Below are 22,095 nucleotides of genomic sequence, written 5' to 3'. Positions count from 1 at the left end.
CAATATATATAGTGCATGTATATATTATAAAACACACCAATAAATATGGAATACGATGGCTGGTGTGGGTCTTCCGGGCTGTGTGGCCGTGTTCTGGAAGTTTCCACTGGAAGACACCAAAACAAGCAGCCACTCGTTAACCCAAACCCCACACCCTGTGCCCCCCCCACACCCCCAACCCCCCCCACACCCCCAATCCCCCCCCTTCAGATCTCTATAAATACCCACAAAGGGTCACATCATCCTGGGCACAGAGAGAACTGCTCCTGTCTGTGCTCCTGCTCTCTGAAGATGCCGGTCACAGATGCTGGCAAAACGTTAGGAAACAAAACTTCCAGAACATGGCCACACAGCCCGGAAGACCCACACCAGCCATCGTATTCCGGCCGTGAAAGCCTTCGACAATACAAATATGGAATATTTCATTCTATTCATTCTATTATCTACTTTTTACTTTCATTGGCACTTGAGAGCTTTGAGATGTTGGCAGCCTGCTTCTCTTCATCCAACTTTTTCTTTCGTGGGACCCATGGAACAAATTCAACAGTCTTGTCGACACATTAGCACAGGATATTTGCATAATTTTCTGTAGAAAAATTCTGAAGTATACCAGAGTTTCATCTGGATCATAAAAGCTGAACTTAATTCTTACAAAAGATATACTTATCACTTTATCCCCCTTGGGGATAATCATGATAAAGAAACTTCTTCCACCAGGAACTCAAGGCTGAAACAAGATTCTTTACGCGACATAAAGTATGGGTACAATCAGATCTTTTGCTGACTTTTCTGCATTGAGGACAACACCGTCCTTTGTGTAGTTTTACGGTGTAACCATTCTAGATCAAAAACACAAATGCATAAGCTGTTTATAATTAATATTCATGGCTGAACAGTATATAATTCAGTTAGACTTGGCTGGACAAAAAAAATCTAATGCTGTAAGTTAAAAGATACGGACAGGATTTGACTAGAGCCAGAGTCAGTTTCTGATGAAAATGCTGTGGAAAATCAGAGCTACCCTACTAGTTCCATAGGTGAATGAGCCCAATTAGTTTATGTGTTTGCATATGAGAGCATTCTAAAGAAAATACATTATTTTGTTTTCTTTTGTATTTTTTTTTAAGCTAGCCATATGAGGGAATATTAGAATGCATTTGTTTCAATATTTTGCAGGTAAGAATTCTAAAATATACCAACATGGGTTTCTCTTCCTGCGGTTATAAATTTCTTTAATATTTGGTTTGGACTTGGAATCCTATAATCAAAATATCTTGAATTAGTTTTGAATATATTGGGTATTTTAGGCACTGCAATGTCTCAGTGTAATGAGTTTCAGTGAATTGTAGGTATACATCTCAGTTATATCCTATCTTCCCTTCAAGAATAAACTGAGTTACCAGTAATAAGCAATTTAACATGAAATCTAATTATTCTTTTAAAACAATAAAGCAATAAATAAAATGTAAGAAAACAACATCAATGAAACTCTCCTAAACACATACCTTTAAGATTTCCAGTGTCAAATGTGAAACATTTTCCATGGCAGACTTTAAATCAGAAGAGATTATAGAACAATTTGCCATTTTGCTAAGACACGATGCCAGATAATATATGGTTTTATTCTGTAAAGAAATATATCTTATTAAATTGGAGGGCTATGATCTATATATAACAATGTTACAGTTATTTTTCAAGTTGGAAGGCAATAAATGACAAGAAAATAGAGCTGTCTCTGTCCACTGCAGTGAGACTAGAAATGTTAACACAGCATAATGCACACTATTTGCAAATACTGATGCCAACAAACATGTTTTGTCAAGCTAGTTGGGCATTACAATCTGACACGCTGCCTTTAATATGTAGTGTAACAAGTTTCTTTCTATTGAAAGTGTCCAAGAGTTTACCAATTAAAACTCCATGCTCCATGCTCATTAGGATTTCACTCTATTCAAAGCACCTTTGCAAGCTATCAGTCAATAAATCACTTCCTAAACACATGACTGAAATACAGGCAACATATTGACCTCTACATCATTTTAAAAAATAGCTAATGGGAATTTGCCCTTGATGTACATGTTGTCTACAGTGGGATGAAAGCTCCCATTCTTTTTGTTTTGTTTTGCAGTCACATCTCCTACTGCAAGAGACTCTCTTTCTCTTCTGGCCTGACACACATCATACAGCGCTTTTAAGGAATGAGGACCACAACACAGCTATTCCCTTTATTTCAGCTAAGCTCTCTCCTTCACTGCATTTACCTATCTATAGGTTGCTACCTATAAAGTCCTACATGGCATAGGGCCTGGTTACTTGAGGGACTGCTTGTCTTACATAGCATCTGCCCAGCCAGTTCGATCTGGTAGGGGTGGTGCTCTCTGAATTCCACCGATCAAACAATGCCATCTTTTGGGACCACAGAAGCGCATCTTCTCTGTAGCAGTGCCTGCCCTCTGGAATGAAGTTCCCCCTCCCCCAATGGACACCATTTATTGCACTCTGCTCAGGCTGAAAGGCTTTGAACATAAGTAGAGGGTTAGTGCATTTTTCCCCCCAAAGACCCCATATTCAGAGCTATGTGACAAAATGCACTTGATCACTGTCTCCATGGTCACATTTTTATAGAAATTATTTATGATTAATTGTTGTCTATGGTTTTCTCCTAACCAAACCCAGTGAAGTAGGTTTCGACGGAGAGAGAGAGAGATTACTCCAGAGCCACACAGTGAACTCTGCAGTCAAGTGGCTATTTGAATCGGGTCTTCCCAGTCCCATCATTACCCCCTTTAGCTTACTAACTATAACATTACTTCAGCAATGAGTGGAAAGACTGCAGGAATCCATTTTAAAGTTAGAAATCAGTAAGTACTTTTATGCCTAATCTTTTGTTTATTCACCAATTCAAATTCTAAACAGAAAAAGTAGCAATGTTTGTCAGGATTTCTAGATAAAGTGATGGGGAAGAAGTATGGAAATTCAAAGTTTAAGCCAGATATTTAAGTTATTATGAAGATAGTCATTGTAGACTACCCTCATTATGTATGTCAGATTCCAGGTAATGCTGAGAATTAAAGAGCTATAGTTGTTCCACACAGCTCTGAAAGGCCATCAATCACCAGTGTACTTCCTCCCATATCTCTTGCCATGGGCAAACTATTTAAGTTCCTAACCTGCACAGAAGCAGCAATGAAGAAACATTAAAATCTCTATCTATGCAAAACCTGAAAGTATTTTTGGTTAATATATTAAATAAAAAGCAATTAAGCAAAACATTTTAGCACTGCCTAATAGTTGGAAAGGGCAGAATCCTCAAAATGTAAGGTGCCTCTTCAGGCTCTACAAAATCATCCTCCTCTGAAGACATTAGACACAGGTGGCTAAAAGCAGCATACTTCAAAGAATATAAAACCATTGTCACATTGGTCCAGGACAAAAAATACATAAAATTCATAGTTGCCCTATACTTTTTTGACAACCAGCCAAAATGGTGCAAAATGAATACTCCAAAATTAGGAGTGCTATATAATGCTTTATTAGGCAAAATGTTACAAAAACATCCCTTCTTTACATTTTTAGAGTTCAGGTTTAACCCCCAACTATTACATGTTACTACATAAATTGGCTTATCAAACTAGAGACAGATTGCCTCAAGAAGTATCAACATTACCTTAAATGAATCGTGGTGATATGTGTTGTTTTTCAGGTTACAGCTGGACGTGCTGTTCTGACTGAGGAGCTTCTCCTATAAAAATTTCAGATGTAAGAAGCAGTATATTAATTAGCTTATGTATGTTATATTACCAATTAGTTTTATTATTTATATTACTTAGTGTTACTTACTGACATATTAATTTGTAATTATGATTAATCTATGGAGTTAATTTTTTATTTCATTTTAAATATTTAAATTCTTTTATATGAACAGTGAACCTATCAAAAAGTAATCATATATGGACCTTCTGGAATATACCTGATTTTAATTCAAGATATGCTGAGATCAATTTTTAAATTTAATATTTATTCCTTAGATTTATATCCTACCTTTTTGTTACACAACTCAAGGTGGTGTACATAATGCTTCCTCCCCCTATTTTCCTCACAGCAACCTTGCTGTGGTCTAAGAGAGAGTACCTGGCCCAAAGTCACCCAGCTGACTTCTGTATCTAAGGGAGGATTATAATTCAGGGTCTCATGATTTCTAGTCCAGTATCTTAATCACGATACCAATCATAGATCAAAAGAGATGTGCTATGGGTATTTCAGTTTCAGTAATGGACTCAACTAAGTTGGAAGTTTGAAAACAGTGGACAGTTTCCTATGGAGTTCCTTCTGCTGATAGGATACTCTTTGGTCCAGCAGTAGCTGGCATCACTGGAGTTGGAGAGGAAAACTTTTTTGCCGATTTTTCTTGCCCTCTGTATCTCCCTGCACCCTCACGCAGATTGCTATGTAAAGCTTCCAACCCTCTGAAGCAGATTTGGGGTTATGGCGCTGAAGGACAGAGAGGAATCTGCAAAATCATTCCTATTCTCCTGATGGAAATCTTGTTAGATCAATAGAAGGAATCTATGATCTAGGGGGCAGAGGGGAACGGGGGTTTCCAAAGCATCTTACATAAACATTTTAATTCCAGTGCCTGAAAGAAAAACTACCAATCCTCAGACAACAACATAAAGCAAATCCTAACACAATGTACCAAAATCACTACATATTAATTCAATAAAAACAACCCCGAGTGCTTAAAAAAATAAAGCAGCCATACTATAAATCTCACATATTAGCACTAAAAAGATAAATATTAAAGTTAGAAGTTAAAAAAACCCTGAAAAATATAAAGGTCTTTAGTGCTGAGCCTATCCTCTGTACCTGATGCCCTGCAGATATACTAGACTTCAACTCACAGAAATTCTAGCTAGCTTGGCCTTTGTTCGGCAAGTTTAGAAAACAGCATACTGGGAAAGGCTATTATAACAGTATGTAAAAATTGAATGTCATCTATATTTACTTACAATCTTAATTTTATGAGGCAGCATTTAGAAAAGTCTTGTATGCCCAAAAATAAAAATAAAGGGATTGATGCTGCTATGAAGCAGACTAGTTACTCTGAGCAGTCTAGTCTCAATCCTGTAGCAAAAGAACTAAGGACCCATGCCAGTTCAAGATGGGATAGGTAGGAAGTACATCAGAAAAGCCAGCTCTTTCCTATAAACCTAAGAATTTGGCTCACTTTGGAAATCAGGTCTTAGGTGTTATGAAACAGCAGAGGCAGGAGGGCGACCCAGATATTTGGTCCAATTTATTAAACAAATGTTCAGGACATTTCAATGTTCATGCCAAGGTTCCCTATTTGATGCCCACTTTTACATATCCTGGCTGGGAATTTAGTTGATTGTAATCCACATCAAAAAGTACATAAGGCTGGGCTGATTATGCACCATCATCAGGCAAAAGCTTGATTTGTACAGTACAGAATATAGGCTGACCTCCACAGCTGATAGGTTTGAGAAAAGAGAGAGGGAAAAAAAATGACAGTAGAAGTCATTCTTTCTAGATCAGGCAGCACTGGCTCAAATGAACAGCTGCAATAGGATTTATATTTCCATCACTATATTTACAAGTAGTGGAAAGCAGTCTCAAGTCCCATCACCTCATTCCATTCATTAAAGTTTTTTTGTTTTTCCTGACTAGCACTATCTTTCTGTTTGTAAATTCCATATGAATTCTTTCCAAAGTCACTTCTTCAGATTTCTCATATATGTTAAAACTGTCTTGTAAAGAAATATTTTAGCTTTGTTTTAAAAAGCAAAAAAAAAAAAAAAAAAGCTACCCACCAGATGAATAATGATGTTGATTAGAATATTCTCATAATCATTTCGGATTTCAGTCATGAAATCAGATGAAGCTTCTGGTGCCAGAACTAAGAACAATGGCAGAATCATGAAGATATACCTTAAAGAAGCTAAATCAGAATTGCATTATATTACCATTAGCATCAATATCATACATGCTATGATGACATGTCATAATACTCAATAATATTGGAAATACATAATAAATTAAGGTACACATGTACAACATATAGCTCCCAAGATTTTTTGCAGTCCCCAGAATCCACTTTGATCAGGAGAGCTAAAAACCAAGGACACAGTTTTTAAAAATTGCCTCTAAAACTAAGAATAAATATACCCTTTCCTCATCCTTTTCCTGTCTATAGTGTGGTCCAATCCATTGTGATACTCAATCCCACACAAAAAGTTAAGTTCAGCACTTGCCTACTGAAAGATTGGGTGAATCTTTTAAGGCTTTTGTAAGCTGTTTTCCTGGGCATGTGAGTCCTGTGCGATGGATATCTATGATGATTGTTGGTGTCTTCAGTTGCCATTATATTACTACTGTTGTTGTTGTTGTTTGGTTTTAATCCTATCTTAGGTGTCCAGAGTCACTATTACGAGATGGGCAGCCATATAAAGTGAAATAAATATATCAATAAAATTTAGCAGTAGTATCTAGAATGAGATAAATGTACTAATGAGGTAAGTGGATAGTTGAACAAAAAATTATCTTCAACATTCCACTTTATTCTGTGAAATAAAGGTCTGAGTTCAGTTCTAGGCAGCACTCTTTTAAAAGTATTCAGAAAATTTGGGGCAGGTACAGAAAAAGGCAACAAAGTTGATCAAGTCTTAGGAAGAGAAACTGAAGGAAATGGGTATGTTCTACCTTGGAAAAAAGACAACTGAGGGACAGGGAGATATAATAGCACACTTCAAATATTTTAAAAGGTGTTACATAAAAGAAAGGCCCGTTCTCTATTGCTCCAGAATGTTAGACATGGAATAATGGATTTAAATTACAGGTAGGTGGATACTGCTTGAATATTAAGCAAAGCTACTAACACTATGGACAGTTGAATCAATCATCCAGAGAAGTGATCAGCTCCTTTCAACTGAATATGTCCAAACAAACACTAAGTAAGTATCTGACATGCTTTAATTTGAATTCTTGCAACAGAGGACTGGACTTGATTGCCTCAATGGCCCCTTCCAGCTTTATGATTTTATAAACACCATAATGTATGACAACTAGTCTCAGAAAACAAAGAGAAGGAGAACTGAATATGTCCTTAATTGTCTCAAACACTGTATGATGCTGTTTATTACAACTATCTTTTAAGGCAGTGATTCTAATGAGAGGGTCCACAGATGTTAATTAGGTAGCAACCTGCAGCCTCCCCACATTCACCATCCAGAGCCACATTTACTGATTAGTCGGCCAGCAGTCAGTGCATGTGAGGAGGCCTCTGACAGTCAGCCAGAGCCTGCTGGCAACTTCAGACCCACCTTTTCACATGCACTGCAAGTCAGGTAGGAGAAGCTCTCTCACTGCCTCAGTTCCATCTCCCCATCTCTCCACACTCACAATCAGCTGGCTAGACCAGAGCCCACTTGGCATCTCAACTTATGCCTCAACTGGCAAATTAATACTTAATTTTGGATTACATTTTTTTGGCACACAATTTAGTTTCAAAGAGCCCTTAGAGGGAATGGAGAACCATACACAAATGGAACTATAAATTTAGTCACTGAAAAATAGGAACTCCCTGAATGCTTGAAGACAAAAACAGATGGAGTTTTAACTGCACAGTCCCTGAATTTTCCAAAATGTTACTTAATAGTCCCCAACTGCATAAAACACTGCTTTAAGGCATGATTGGGGTATTCACTTATCTAAAACACTGACATTTCTTTCTATCTGATAAAAATTCAATTACATACAGGTATGTCAAATATCCTTCAAAAAAGCAAATCTCTGGCTATAAGAGAAATTTTATGTGTTATGGGCAGATATATTTAAGCCAATCAAAATATTACAAAAAAATTGAGGTCAACAGTGCTCTTTGAGGTAAATAGTAAACAAAGCTAGAAAGTGAAGGGACAAGTAGGGAAAATTAGGTGATGTTGCATTCTTCCAATCTGCTTTTCATCTCAGTCTTAAGGTGGTTACTGGGAGGAGACTAACTATAATTTATAGTTTGGACAGAATATACATGATTTGCTATTTTGGTTTAATGTTTTTGTATAAAACAGTTCTCTTGATTTGTCCCTATTCCCTATAGGTATTTGGGGTGAATGGCAAGTTTTTATATGAATTAAAATAATATGTCTCTACCCAGATTAACTTGTTCATTGATTCAAGTCCATTACACATCACATCACTTATTAGACTAAGCAATCTGATTTCATACAGTACATAATTACAATACATAATACTGTACTAAAAAATCCTGTTTTGCTCAAACCAAAGGAGCAGGCCCAAAGAAAATCTTGGAAATAAAAAAGATAGCAACAGTAAAACCTGAAGCAGAAAATGGCTGCACCAAAAATATCCCCCTTGAAGCTCTTGGAGATACCAGCCTAGGAAAAGGGTAAGGTATGCTTAAAAGCCAGAGGAGGAAAGAGGTATGAGCTGGAAATTATGCAGTTTACCCCACCACATGAAGAAAAAGACAAGTTCCTTGTTAAAATAAAATGGGAAATAGAAGAAAATGGAATGTCTTTATTAGTAAAGGAGAATATAATTTTAGATGATGTATATACAAACTAAATGAAGCCAAATTTTTAGGATTTGTTACTACTGTCAGAAAATAAATTACTGTACTGTCAAAAGATATTTTAGACTACAGTATTTGTGCTCTAAATTAGCATTTGTCGGCTCCAATCAACAATATGAGAAGTCAATAATACAGGCAACTTAATGTTTCATACAAGCTTCAATGTAGTTTCATAATGCAATTCCACTGTAAATTGCATGACTTATACTTGCTTCTACATTTGGTGAAAACTGGCAAAATGAGCAACAAAAAAAAAAACCAGTTTCAAACGGCCACAGAACTTATCTATACAATTTCTCTACAAAATTACCATATGGACATAGAGATATTCATTATTACAAATGAATGGATGAGAAATTAATTAAATTATAGTTTTATGTGAATAAATCAATTTCAGACCTCTTGGATACAGGAGAGAACATGAAAGGCATAGGCACACCAAAATCCACACTTTTCAGGACTGTTATCCAAGTTGTGGATAATAAGCACATTATAGATATATGGACAAAGCTGAATGAAAATAGTTTGCACCTGGAAAAAGAGCATAGAGGAATGGAGATAATGGGAAATAGAAGAAAATGGAATGTCTTTATTAGTAAAGGAGAATATAATTTTAGATGATGTATATACAAACTAAATGAAGCCAAACATGTGGCTCCATAAACAGAATTTGTGCCGAAGCAAAATGAGAATTTGATGAAAATTAGAGATATGTAATAATCCATATCTAATGCATGCTTTATGAGTTTCCATACTTCACACACTGTTTTTTATATTTTAAATGTGTTTTTTTACTCCAATTGTGTCTGATTCTTGGATACTTCCTCAACAAGTTCCTTGGCAAAGTTTTTTAAAAGTGGTTTGCCATTGCCTCCTTCCTAGGGCTGAGCGAAAGTGACTGGCCCAAGGTCACCCAGCTGGCTTTGTGCTTAGCCGGGACTAGAACTCACAGTCTCCCAGTTTCTAGCCTGATGCCTTAATCACTACACCAAACCGGCTCTCATTTTAAATGTAGTTTTATGTAAATCTACTCTTGGCTCCTCTGGCAGTTAGGTGGGATATACTGTACTGTAGATGGCCAGTGGAAATAAATTTATTTATTTCTGTTTTGCTAACTGTTAATCCCAACCACCTGCCAAGTCAGGTAAGATATTTACATAAAACATAACAACAAAAACTTCATAAAGGATGTTAATGGTGATTTTTAACAAACATCCTGATGAATATTAAATAAGATCTTTACATTCCCATTTCTAAACTTTTGCGGAGATGGACTGGAACAACGGATTTGCACCTAATTCATAATATTGAGGCAATCACAGAAAAAGTCTTGTTCTAAACTCCTGCTAATTTAACTAATAATGTAAGCAATCTAAGCAGGACTTCGTGTAAAAATATTGTTAACTGAGAAGTAAAATCCACAAGAATAGTTTAATCAAATAGCCAATTTAAGAGGTACCATTATCAAAGCCTACAGCCTCACTCTAATGTATACTCTGGCAATAAATCAGAGACAATCCAACCCAGATTCCTTATTATCATCCTAGCAACTTGTCTTCAATTTCTAACCTAAATTGAAATAACAAACTGTTAAACTTTCTTTGCATTTCAAGCCTTATGCACAATGAGTTTTAGAGCTCATATTTTCTCACCTTACTTCTGTTGCACCTTTCATCATACTTAGGCAAGAACTAAATCTGCCAGACAGATATGCACTGTTTATGAGCTTTTAAGAAGAAGTACGATGCCTAATTCCAACCTCACTGCAGTGGTGGAAGACAATATAATAGGAGAAGATAAAAGAAGATATTCTAACCCGCTGAAACTCAGAAATATGTTTGGACTCACAGGAAAAATAAAAAAACAGACTGAGTCTTCAGAGAAGGCACAAAGGACCAGGTTTAAAAGAAAACAGCTCCACTTATAAGAGGAAAAGAGATAGTTATAGTTCATGATTCCTTACTACAAGACTGAAACTAATCTCTGCAAACCTGTATCTTTGGCTCAGGAAATGTGATCCAAGTTATGGAAGAGGACTGAGCGGGGAAATAATAATACTGCAAGTGAATGTCTGAGTACAAAAATGGGAGAGATTTGCTTCTTCATTACCTGGATGATAAAGTGCTGCCACAAGATAGCTTATACTTCATAGACTGGAGACAATGTGCTTGGCTGAAGCATGTCAAACTTCATCAGGAGATTTGAAGATGAATTCTGTGGGGGCTAGAGATGGAAATCCAGAAGAAATATAGAAGTGAGTGAGAGAGTAAGTGTACTGGGACCTCTTTAATCATTAAATGAAAAATCAGAAAGAATGGTTGCCTCATAAAATTAATGCCCTTTGTTATCTACATACTCATACTTAAAGTATGTGAAATAAGCAAAATGAGCTTAAATTCTTATTACAGGAAGATAAACATGATGTTAATAGGGATAACTGAGACCTGGTGGAATGATTCTCATAATCAGAATTTAATAGTTGAGGAATACAACTTGTTCAAAAGAAACAGAAGCAATAAAAATGGAGGAAGAAGTGTACTTTATGTTAGAAATATCTATATCTCCCCAGAAATCCAAGGCAATTAACTTGGTGTTGCTGCTGAAAACAGTTCAAATAAATGAAGGATGTTTTGTATTTACTACTGCTCAGCCAATAAAGGAAATGTGGATTATGCCTTCCAAAAGCAAACGGAAACTCTTTTGAAAAATCATACAGAAGTAGAGATGATGGATTTAAATTATTGGGTACCCAACATCAGCTTGGAGACAAAGTCTGCCAAGCACAGTCCTCCATGAAAATTCAAATTTTAAAAAGAAAAGAATCAGTATATCATCTGGTCAGCAAAGATGGCAGAAAAGGCAACAAAAGATAGCATTATTCCATTTCTACTGTGGCTCCATTTTTCTCTGAAAATAATATATATGTTTCACCAAGCAATTATGAAAAGCTGGTTGAAGGAGGAGGATTCCAGGTCAGGCCTGACAGAAACACAGGGTACACATATTGACCTTGATCTTCAGATCTACAGGGCCAGATCAGCCACAGGCACTGCTGGTGGTCTGGCCAAACACCTATCTGTTTTCTTTGAGAAATCACGGAAGAAGAGGACAAATCTTGTTCCTATCTTGAGAAAGAGAAAAAAAAGTAGATGCATGGAGCTACGTACAAACCAATCACTCTGACGTCCACAAATGGGAAGATTTTAGATGAGATCATAAACTGATTGCTCTGTAAGTATCTTGAAACCAATGGAATTATTACTAGTAGTCAGTATGACTCTATCAGAACATGCCATGCTAACTTTATTTTTTTATTTTGTCACATCCTAGTATATTGGAGGAACATTATGGACAAAATATACCAAAGCATTTGATAAAGTGCTCCTTGATTAATACAATTACAATTAATAATGTACCTAAGTATGACTTGAAAGCAAATATACAAACCACAGTGAGGTATCAGGCAGGATACCAGAGTATTCAGATCCTGTGTCTGGTACTCTTCCACATTTTCATGAATGATTTGGATGAAGAGGTGGTGGGAACATGCATTAGAACTGTAGATGACACAAAACTGTGTCAGAAAGCTGATACTCTAGAACAGAGAAACAGCAATCAAAATTATCTTGATCGGTTAGAGAAGTAGACTAAAAAGTACAGAATGAAATTTAATAGAGATAAATGCAAAATTCTTTGCCTAGGAAAAGGAAACCAAGCATATAGTTATGGGATCTGGAACAGTATATGTGAAAAGTATGTTAGAATTGTAGGAAATCACATCCTGAATATGAGTCAGCAGTAAGGCATAACTGCTAAAAGGCAATTTTTAGACTGCATCAAGAGAAGTTAAATTTCCAAATCACAGGAAGTAATAGTTCCATTTTATTTTGCTTTCGTTCTGAGATCACATTTTAAGAAATATTCAGGGAAACTGAAAAAGTGCAGAGAAAAGCAAAACAGTTGATCAGGAACCAGAAATTAAATCTTACAAGGAGGGACTACGGGAATTGAGATTTTTCAGTTTTGAGAAAAGATTATTAAGGGAAAATACAACAGTATTTTTCAAATACTTGAAGGGATGCCACCCGGCCAAAAGTCAAGGCCAGCCTCTATTGTATTAGACTGCAGGGCACAAATTAATGCTCTGTCTCTTTATAGAAACATAGATGTTAGCTGAATGTTACAAAAAAAACTTGATAATGGTAAGAGCAGTTTAACAGTGGCACTGGAAGGCCTTTACTCTGGCACGATGCCATGCCCTCCCCTTGTCCTTGAAGGCCAAGATTCCCTACCAGGAGAGACAATGTCCCTGTGACTGTGGACACACAGAAACAACAGAGGATGTGCTTCTCCAGTGCCCGTATTACAGAGACATTCATACTAGCCTCATCTCACCATTACTGCATAAATACCCAGGGCGCACAGGACAATTCTACATCCTGCTGCTTTCAGATACTAGCCCTGCTACAACATACAATGTTGCCATGTTCTGCGCAGCAGTGCTTAAAATTCACTGGATGATAACCGGTGACATAAACTAGTCTTAATGAGCATCTAGTTCATCATGCTGGAGTGCTCTGTAATTTGATAGATATAGTCTGCTATAAACCTTTATGCTCCCCTACACCCATCTAATGCTCCTCCCTCTCCTTTTAGATTCCTTTTAGATATACACTTTCTGTTGTATATCTTTTAGCTGATTATTATTATTATCATTATCATTATTATTCCTCCTCCTCCTCCAATGTATTTTCTTTGCTTTTTAATTGACTGTACCCCACCCTCCTTATGCTGGTCTTTGACTGTAATAAAGAATTGATTTGAGTAACAGTGGAAACAATTATTGAGGGAGGTGATTCATTCCCTTTCACTGAATGTGTTGAAGCAGAAGCTCTGTCAGGGATTCTCTAAACTCGATTCCTGCTCTGAGCAGTGGGACTGGATGATAGCCTCCTGGCCCCTTCCAATTCTAAGAATACATGAACAATTAATGTAATTGTTCATGTATTCTTAGATGTAAAAGGGGATGGGGGATGTAAAAGGGGATGTAAAAGGGGATGTAAAAGGCAGGTTTCAACAACGACGACAAAAATGACAACAGTACAATAAATACAAATTGTTCGTATTTCCCTTGTGCTGATTAAAACTCACTGGTTGGTCTGCATAGCATGCTAACCATGATTTAATCATGTTTTATTGAATGAACTATAACTGGCTGGCCCCACATTGGCTTAACACAATGTATGAACCAGATCTAATGGGGAAAACACTATAATTGTGTTGTTTAGAATAAACCTAAAGGGTTGCTCTTATTGGGTTCATGTACCATTTTGAACTTCTAGAAACCTCCATCAAACAATAATACTATTAGAGCTACTGTGGGAAGATACACAGATATTTAATAATTATTATACTTCAGAACTATCTGATTAGGTAGATTATCCATAGTACTGTGCTGCTACTGTGCAGTGGGAAATAAGTCCCACTGAGAGGATTGCTAGGGGAGGCATGGCGAACTAAACACAGCTCTATGGAGAGTGGACACAATGACCACAGCAAAGACCAAAGAACCAGCAAGTAGACTGGTTCTTTGGAATCTTTCCAGTCAAGGACAGGGATCATCTACTTGTGCTCTGGACAGTGGCTCCTCATGAGGAGACCTCAGGACAGCAGCCTCCCATGGGTCTGAGTGCCAGGAGACAAGGGATCATTATCATGCTCACCACCTTCGCTAACCTCACTTTATAATCACTTTCTGAAATTGTTTATTTACTATTCTAAGGCTACTAGAGATCTTCAGAATGATAAGTTTGAAAACCTGGTGAATTTACCTTTCTTCTTGAACAAAAGAAAAAATTAATTAAAAGTTTAAGAATTTAAAGAATTGGAAATAAATGGCAAAAAACTAAATAAGATTTTGATCTAAGAAAGTTGTGCACAAAATAAGCAACTTTGGAACAGTGAGACTTTTACTATAAGATTTTGGAAATAAACAGCATTTTGTGGGAAATAAATTGTTTTGTCTAAGTCATAACAGAAACTTGGTCTTTATGTTTTCAGAAATTGGACACTAGAGGGACTAAAGATTCCAGGCAGAAAAGGGAAAAAAAAGCGTAAACTTGCCTTTGATTTTGGTTAGTATTGAGATTTATAAAATGACACTAAATGCTATAACATTTGAAATACTTCAGGAGATTTTTAAAGAACGGGGCCAGACATTAGTAGTTACAATATCAGAAATGTCACTTCGGGTAAGCCACCATGGTGAACTGACATCCCTCTAGAATAGAGGAACAAACTGCAGCTGAAAATTGTGTTCTAATGCAGGATTCAGGCTGCTGAAATCTCTCATGAGCAAGGAGAGGTTGCAAGATTACCCATATGTACTCTGTACAGGTGTTTTTTTGTGAGCAGACAGCAGGAACTGCATTTTTTGTGGTCAGCTTGTGATTGACTGGGAGTCGTGGGATTTCATGGTGCTTATAGCCGTTAATTGCCTATGTGGACTTTAAGTTTGAGGCTCATCTCTTAATCACTTTGGAATTAATGTTTTTCTTTAGATTTTTTTTTTTTTTAAAGACTAAGAAGCTTCAGACCAGCAAGTTTTATTGAAATCACTGGGTGAGTCTCCTTCAATCCTTTAAAAGGTTTAACTACAAGTTTAAAGATTTGAACAATTTTTTTTTTTTTTTGGAATATACAGCAAATTGATGATTATTGTTGGCTTTAGAAAGTTTTAAATGGATTAAGGGCTCAGATGGACCTGATTTAAGATTTTGAAGTTAATTGAAAAGATCCTTACTTGTGGGACAATCTTCTTGTTTATACATTGAAACTAATAAGACGATTTTGAAGGTTGGCACTAGAGAGCACCAGATGGTTACCTTAAAAGAAGCATTTGATGAATGGATGCAGGAAGTCTTTGAGCTATTTAACTTTATAGTAGAATCAGAAGGTGTTATTGAAGAGGAACAGGCCCCATTGAATAAAACTGAAATTGACATACAGATGGATTTAAAAATTACAGGCTACAATAAAGAGATGGAAATAATGGATTTACAAATGAAATTAGATGATTATTTAAAAATTAAAACAGATATACAAATAATAAATCAGAAGAGCATTGTGGATTATTTTCTTATACTGAATTCACAAAAGGGATTTGCTGGAGTTGCCACACTAGAATTACAAAAAGGGCCTGACAAAGATGACAAGAAGTTTGAGAGAAGAGACAAAGAAAGTATGAGAAAGTAGTTGTTAGAACTTTCTTCAAGGAATTTAAAGATCATTAGGAGCAAAAAGAAAGAATAAAAAAATTGGTTTATTTGCTCAAGGTTAAAATAATGGGCTGCTATTTCTGGTGATGTTTAATGGTTTTCTGATTGGAATGGATGATGATGGTTATTTTTGATAATGTTTGTTTTTTGATTGGGAATAGACTTTGATTATTTGAAGAGATAAACAGAAATGGACATATTAATATAAAAGAAAGGACTGAGATTGGGTGTAATAGATATAGTTAGTAATATTTATATTGTTATTTCTGATACCCCTTACCGGAGTTTTGCTGATTAATACAGAGAGACAAGGGTTTAGAGATGGCCTTATAGAGAATGGGGTGAGGTATGGAATGAAGAAGTATTTGGTCGTATTTTAAGAGATTGTGATCAATTGTTAGTGTTGATTATACTTGCTGGGAATGAAGGGGGAGATTTCTTTTTCTATCTTGTTCCCAGGAGTTCCCAGGAGTGTGCCGGTTTACCCTCAGGGGAAGAAAAAAAAAGCAGCACTTTTTCTTCCCCCATGGATAAACCGGCCCACCAGTCCCACCTTCAGCTGCCAGGTAGACCGGGCCAGCCTAGCCCTCCAGAGCTAAAGCTTTTTGATGCACTGTGCTCCAAGAACTTTTGCAAAGCTTTAGCTCTGGAGGGCTAAGGCTGGCCCAGTCTACCTGGTGGCTGAAGATAGGACCAGTCTACCCACCTTCCCAAGAATAGCACACCCATTCTTGTGAGACCTGGGGAAGACCAGAAGGTTTTCAAAGGATCGCGAGAATAGGACACACAATTTGGAGAAGGAATGGCATCAGCGGCTTGGAGAATAGCGCAAGCAGCCTTGGGAAGAAAACCTGGCATGGCCAGCAGCTGCCTCACATACAGAAGGGTCAGGCTGGGCGTGCCTCATCAGCAGTGGGAGGAAAATGGCAAAGGTCAGCTGGGTGCAGCAGAGCCTGTGGAGCTCAGGGTGGTGGGGGCAACTTGTGCAATGGTGCTGGGGTGGCTGGCCACAGTGTGGGACTTAAAGTGGCATTTCCCAGTGTCAGCGACAGCTCTGGGGCTGAAGTAGAAGTGGCAGCTGGCGGAGACTATTGAAGGCCTTGGGCCTCTATTTCAGCCCCAGCCCTGGTGCAACTGGCAAATGCCACTGTGCAGGGTGGCCAAAAGGGCATAGATGGGGGCGGGGGGAGATAGACATTTGGGGGAGTCGTAAGTGCTGCTGGGCCTGTCTGGTGTGGCTGAGGCTTCCAGGGGTGGCTACGGCTTTGCACTGCACTGCAAACCCACCAAGTCATGCGCAGCCTGCGCTGGGCCTCCCAGGGCTTTCCTCACCCCCCTGCAGCACCCCTGCACTCCTTACCTGGGACCCCTGCAGCTTAACAACCTGCAATTCTTGGTTAACAAAGGCAACCGGGAGTGCCAGGAGTGCTGGGATTGCGGTCGCTAAGCAGAGTGGCCACGTGACATCACTTTATGACTGCATCGCTTAGCAATGGAAATTCTGGTTCCAGTTGTGGTTGTTAAGCAAGGACTACCTGTATAATATAATCTTTAATAAAATTATTTTTAAAAAAAGAAATGTCAGCAATGATGTCTGTTGCTATGGATAGACTGTACAAAACATGTTAAATCTGATGAAGAAACACCAGAATTAGAAATACTGGATAATAAAAAAGTATGGATTACAAGATAGAGAAGGCACTTAAAGTGGAATTACAAATGACAAGCCAAGAGAATGACCGTGATGAGGACTTTTTACTGGACATACAAAAGAAGTTGCTTATAGTTTTGAAAATCAAAGTGGAAATACAAATGTCAAGCCAAGAGAATGACCTGAATAATTACTTTTTACTGGATTTACAAAAGAGGTTTGCTAAAGCCTCGAAGAGGCCTCTGCAATGGGGAAAAAGTAAAACTGAAGAGAGACCAAATCCTACAACATCTGAAAGAATCAAAGATTAAGATTGTCAGAAGTAAAAGGAAGGAATATAAAGTTGATTGATTTGTTCAAGGTTAAAATAAGACATGTTTTTATAAAGCTCTGGTAACCCTTTACAGACTTTTTGCTGACACCAAGATTGAAAAGTTGATGATTTATGGATTTGCATATAGATAAGGGATAGATTATGGGAAGAAGATATATTTGTTTGTAACCTTATAGGGGGTGAAGAGTTACCAAATTTGTTTTTACTTGTGATGAAGATAGGAAGTCACTTCTTTACATATTTCTTTTATCTTACTTCTTTTTTCTTTTTCGTACTTAGCTGTTTTTAATCTTTCTATTTCTTCTTCTTCGGAGTTTAGTTTGTATTTGCTCTTATTATTGTAACTAAAATCTTTAATAAAAATTAGGGAAATAAGTCCCACTGAATTCAGTGTGGGGCTATTCTTAAGACAGTGTAATTAAGGCTATGTTCTTCTATGCACTTACCTAGAAGTAAGTGTGATTAAATTCAGTAGGATATTGAGTAGTCCTGCATAGGACTGTCAGCAAACTAACTACTTTCAATGCAACTGGGCAATCAACCTCCCACCTCTTTTCTACATGTGTTGTACACATTGCACACACATAAAAAGGGGGCTGTGGCTTCCTAAGTAGCAAACCACAATTTAGAAGTTATATACTGACAATTTTTGACTGGCTCCCCACCCCCAAAATAAAACTGTCCCTTGTGCAAGAAGGCTCCCACTTTACGTTCAATAGGCACTACAAGTGTATATGCAATGCAGTGAAGACAGTGAGGAAGAGAGCTCTCTGATTGGGCAATCCTTTGGGGAATAGTATATCACTAACACAATCCTCAGCACACCTGCTCAGAAAAAAATTCTTAATTTCATTCTGATATAAGGTTGCACCTTATTTTCTTACATTGTTTTTATAGCCAGGACAATTCAGAGAGATTAGGAATTCACGAGCACGTGAATAAATATGCAGTTGAGCAAAAGGTTGGCAGGAGCAAAATCAGACAGAAATCCCATCAATGAATGGCAAATGAATGGGGAAACACAGTTTATATACCTCTGCAATACTGTTTTCTGATCCTCAGCTGGCAACTTTACTGAATCAGTGGGCATAGTCCACTCATGTTTTCTGGGAATTAAAAGCAAACATTGGAGCTTGGCAGTTTCATTCAGCCTCAATTCAATCAAACTGAAACAGGCTTCAGCCTAGACACATGACTTCCAAAAAGCCTCGCAGAGGCACACAGCAGGCAGCCACTGGATTTAACAGGCATTACATTTTTCCCCTTACCTTCCTAGAGATTAAGATTCTGCTAAAATAAAGAATGTGAGTAAAGTCAAAACCTATGACCTTCCCTCATACTGGGGAGATGGCTTCATCGGGAGAAGAACCCTTTTTGATGTTATCTTGAGCTTACATTTCAGGGAATGCAAACTTCTGGGATTATATTGAGATCATGGCAGTTCAGTTCATATTAAACTTTCTGACTATTTGACATTTGAAATGAGTGGGCTACCTGCTTGCAAAAAGCCTACAAGAGCCTTATCTTGGCTCTAGCTCTATACTTCTATACATCCTCTGCATCTCTGTTCTCTCTGGCTATCCTTTATGGAAAATTACAGGTGTCTGCTTCAAACTTATTAGAATTCTTATCTACAGCTACTACCAGAAATTCACCTCAAACATGGCTGCGTTTGAAATGTTACCTTCATCGCTACTGGCTTTAACTCTTTGCTTTGCAAATTTTTATTAAGAAAGTTGCAGGGGATAACCCGGGAAAGAGCGCGAATGCCTGGAGCACACAAGCCCCGATTCACGCCGCAGCACCAGAAAATTGGCCCGGCAAAACCGGAAAGAGGTGGGTATTCTCGGTAATCTGGGTGTGAAGCCGCGGAGGCTTCCCAAACAGGAGCCAAAGGAAGCTGCCGAGACTGTTCGCTCCGACCTGCCTTGCCCTGCACGCTACAGACTCCTCTATCCACTCCCTTGTCTTGGCCTCCGGAGATTCCGGGTATTTCTTCCCAGAGCTGCTGGGAATAAGGCGCTTCTACTTTCGTTCTCTTAGAAGCCGGGAAAGTCCCGCGGGAAGCGACAGGAATAAAAGCGAGGAGGAAGCCCGCAGAAACCCACACAGCACCCGGCGTCGCTGCAGCGGACGACTGCCCCAAGACGGCGTGGGCCGGGAACGCGCGAGGTGGGTCGATGGCTGAGGGGCGGGAAAGGCACCGCTCTCCGCCGCTCGCTCGTCCGTCCGTCAACGCCTCGCCACCCCAAAAGAGCGCGGTGCGCACGCCATTCTCGGACATGGAGGCGCGGCAGGGCGCGCGCGCGCGCGCGCGCTATCCGCCCGTTGCCTTACCATGGGACATGGTCCGCGAGCCGGACGCCTGCTGCTCATGTTGGAGCCGGAGTCACGTCCATGGCGCTACCGCCTGGGTGCGAAATCCTGGCGGCGGCGGCTTGGGCTGAGGCTGCGAACGGCCAGCAGAACGAGCTTTCCGTAATAATTAACATTAAATAAAAAGGCTGGGCGGAGAGCCTCCTACAGCCTCGTCTTTAGAATACTTTTGGGGGTGGTTGAGAGGAAAGCGTGCAGAGCCGCTTTTGCAGCCGAACCAGGCTCGCCCGTGCTTGCCTTGTGCCGCCGAGAACTTCCGTTTGGGCCGAAGTAGTTTCGCTTTCCGGCTGGGGCGAGCGCCGCTAGTTTCGGCGGGCTTCAGTTCTTCAGATCCCGGCTGCGGTCCAGGTGTGCATTTTTCCACCTGCTAAAGGAAGCGCAGGACAGCACGAGCCCCCGGCGTGCGCGCAGATGTTGGCGTCCCGCCTCGCCGAGCGGCTTTCCCCTGCTCCTCGGCTCTGCCCCGCGATTCCTCGGTCGCCGACAGGCGTAGACGGAGCTGCTAGTGGCTTTTCTCCTGGATGAAATGGCTGGATGACAGAGGAGGTGGGATTACCCGGGTCTCCACTCCCAGCTTCTCCACAAGAGCGTTTGCCAAAGCTTCGTTAACGAGTGGAAAGAACCATTAATGGGAAAGGCAGCAAGTGTAACGCTGGGTGGGGTTCTCCCGGAGGGACTGGGCTGGCAAGGTCTCACTTCCGAGTCTGTATCTCAGAGACGTTCGGGACTGCGCCGCTCCTCTCTGCCCCCTCCCGCAAACGGATCCCTGACATCCGGAGAGTGGAGTACCGTTTTCCTACCCTTTCTGTACTCAAGATAGATCTGCTTTGGCATGAATGCCCACAAGCAGCTGGATGATCCCACAAGCAGTTTTCAAGTCTGTCCTGGCCCCATCCTTCTGCTTTGAGATTCTCATCAGGAGAGTTGTGTTTTGACATTTGCATGTGTGTGTGAGAAAGAGAAAGAGAAATCTATCATGGGCTGAGAGCTAGAGATCCCAGTTTCTGTCTAACCATAGCACAAACATTTCTTTTTCCTCCTGTGTGTCCACAGTGTTGTATTCATCTGATCCCCAGCCCATATCTAAAGTACGCTTAAGTTGTCCTTAGTTGTACCAGTATGAAAGTCCTCTTTCTCCTGACACAGATTTTGCCACAGATACAACTGATCCTCTTCAGTTAGTGGCATAGTCAAGTGACCCCCACCCCCATGATGGGATCTAGTTGACACCTGTTGGCCACTTGCAATACTCCTTCCCCCAGACTCTGTCCTCTGGGGTCATACTGCTTTCAGCACTGGGAGAATCCAGTTCTTTCAAACCATGCTCTCCCTCATACCTGGGGGAATCAGCCCAAGCAGCAGCAGACCAGCAGGGGTGGTAGGGGAGTTTAAAGTCAAGCAGCAGAGTTGCTCCACTCTACAACTCTCCCCAATTGTTGTTTGGGCTTCTTTTGAACATGGGGTTAGCACAATTACAGAACAGCGCTAAACCTGTGTTCACAGTCACTAGCCTCGTTACCTATCAAATGTCCTTTCTTCCCCAGCCATATCCTATATTAGGAAGAGTGATTGGTTGTGATGGAATGTAAACTGGGAATGGAGAAGGGATCAGTGAACTATTAAGGGAGGAGGAGCTTCAGAAAAGTTTACTTAGTCCTAGTGGGGAAAAAAAGTACAAGAAAGAAATTCATATAACCCTTCCCTAATTTTCTTGGATGTAAGATGTAGCAGAGACAATCTCTGATATGTTCTCAAGATGGTTATAATGCCCTGCAACAATAAACAGCATTCCTGAAACCCCTGATGCTCCTCTTTCTTGATCTTGTCTATCTTGAAAAGCTGACAG

The 22,095-nt window shown here is 39.3% G+C and overlaps 1 protein-coding gene and 1 long non-coding RNA gene across 3 annotated transcripts in view; one reads left to right on the top strand and one right to left on the bottom strand.

Moving 5' to 3' along the window:
• Nucleotides 1–218: 218 nt before the first annotated feature.
• IL7 (interleukin 7) lies at nucleotides 219–20,950 on the bottom strand. Of its 2 annotated transcripts, XM_088149209.1 has the most exons (6): nucleotides 20,211–20,950; nucleotides 10,721–10,834; nucleotides 5,832–5,959; nucleotides 3,668–3,742; nucleotides 1,506–1,625; nucleotides 219–839 (listed from the first exon to the last, which is right to left on the bottom strand). In XM_088149209.1, the coding sequence occupies exons 3-6, from the start codon at nucleotides 5,937–5,939 to the stop codon at nucleotides 672–674; spliced, it is 471 nt and encodes a 156-aa protein (XP_088005335.1). In that variant the 5' UTR covers nucleotides 5,940–5,959; nucleotides 10,721–10,834; nucleotides 20,211–20,950; the 3' UTR covers nucleotides 219–671. The 2 variants fall into 2 exon arrangements, with proteins under 2 accessions (XP_088005335.1, XP_088005334.1); XM_088149208.1 differs by lacking the exon at nucleotides 10,721–10,834.
• The window catches only part of LOC112541688 (uncharacterized), a 51,060-nt gene continuing 48,490 nt past the window's right edge, over nucleotides 19,526–22,095 (top strand). The window contains exon 1 of the long non-coding RNA XR_015797601.1: nucleotides 19,526–20,045. This is a non-coding gene — a long non-coding RNA (uncharacterized LOC112541688). The remainder of the gene's footprint in view (nucleotides 20,046–22,095) is intronic.

The sequence above is a fragment of the Python bivittatus genome, unplaced genomic scaffold (genome assembly GCF_059951505.1).
Source record: "Python bivittatus isolate LINGU-HERP-01145 unplaced genomic scaffold, Pbiv_v1 ctg000590_np1212, whole genome shotgun sequence".
Classification (NCBI taxonomy): Eukaryota; Metazoa; Chordata; class Lepidosauria; order Squamata; family Pythonidae; genus Python; species Python bivittatus.
This window is presented reverse-complemented; position numbering and strand designations above follow the sequence as displayed.

Coding starts and splice junctions, on each gene's coding strand:
- IL7 (XM_088149208.1), bottom strand. Junction 3,743..5,831: donor TCAACATCATTATTCATCTG/GTGGGTAGCTTT, acceptor AAATTTTTATAG/GAGAAGCTCCTCAGTCAGAA. Junction 1,626..3,667: donor ATCACCACGATTCATTTAAG/GTAATGTTGATA, acceptor ATTTCTTTACAG/AATAAAACCATATATTATCT.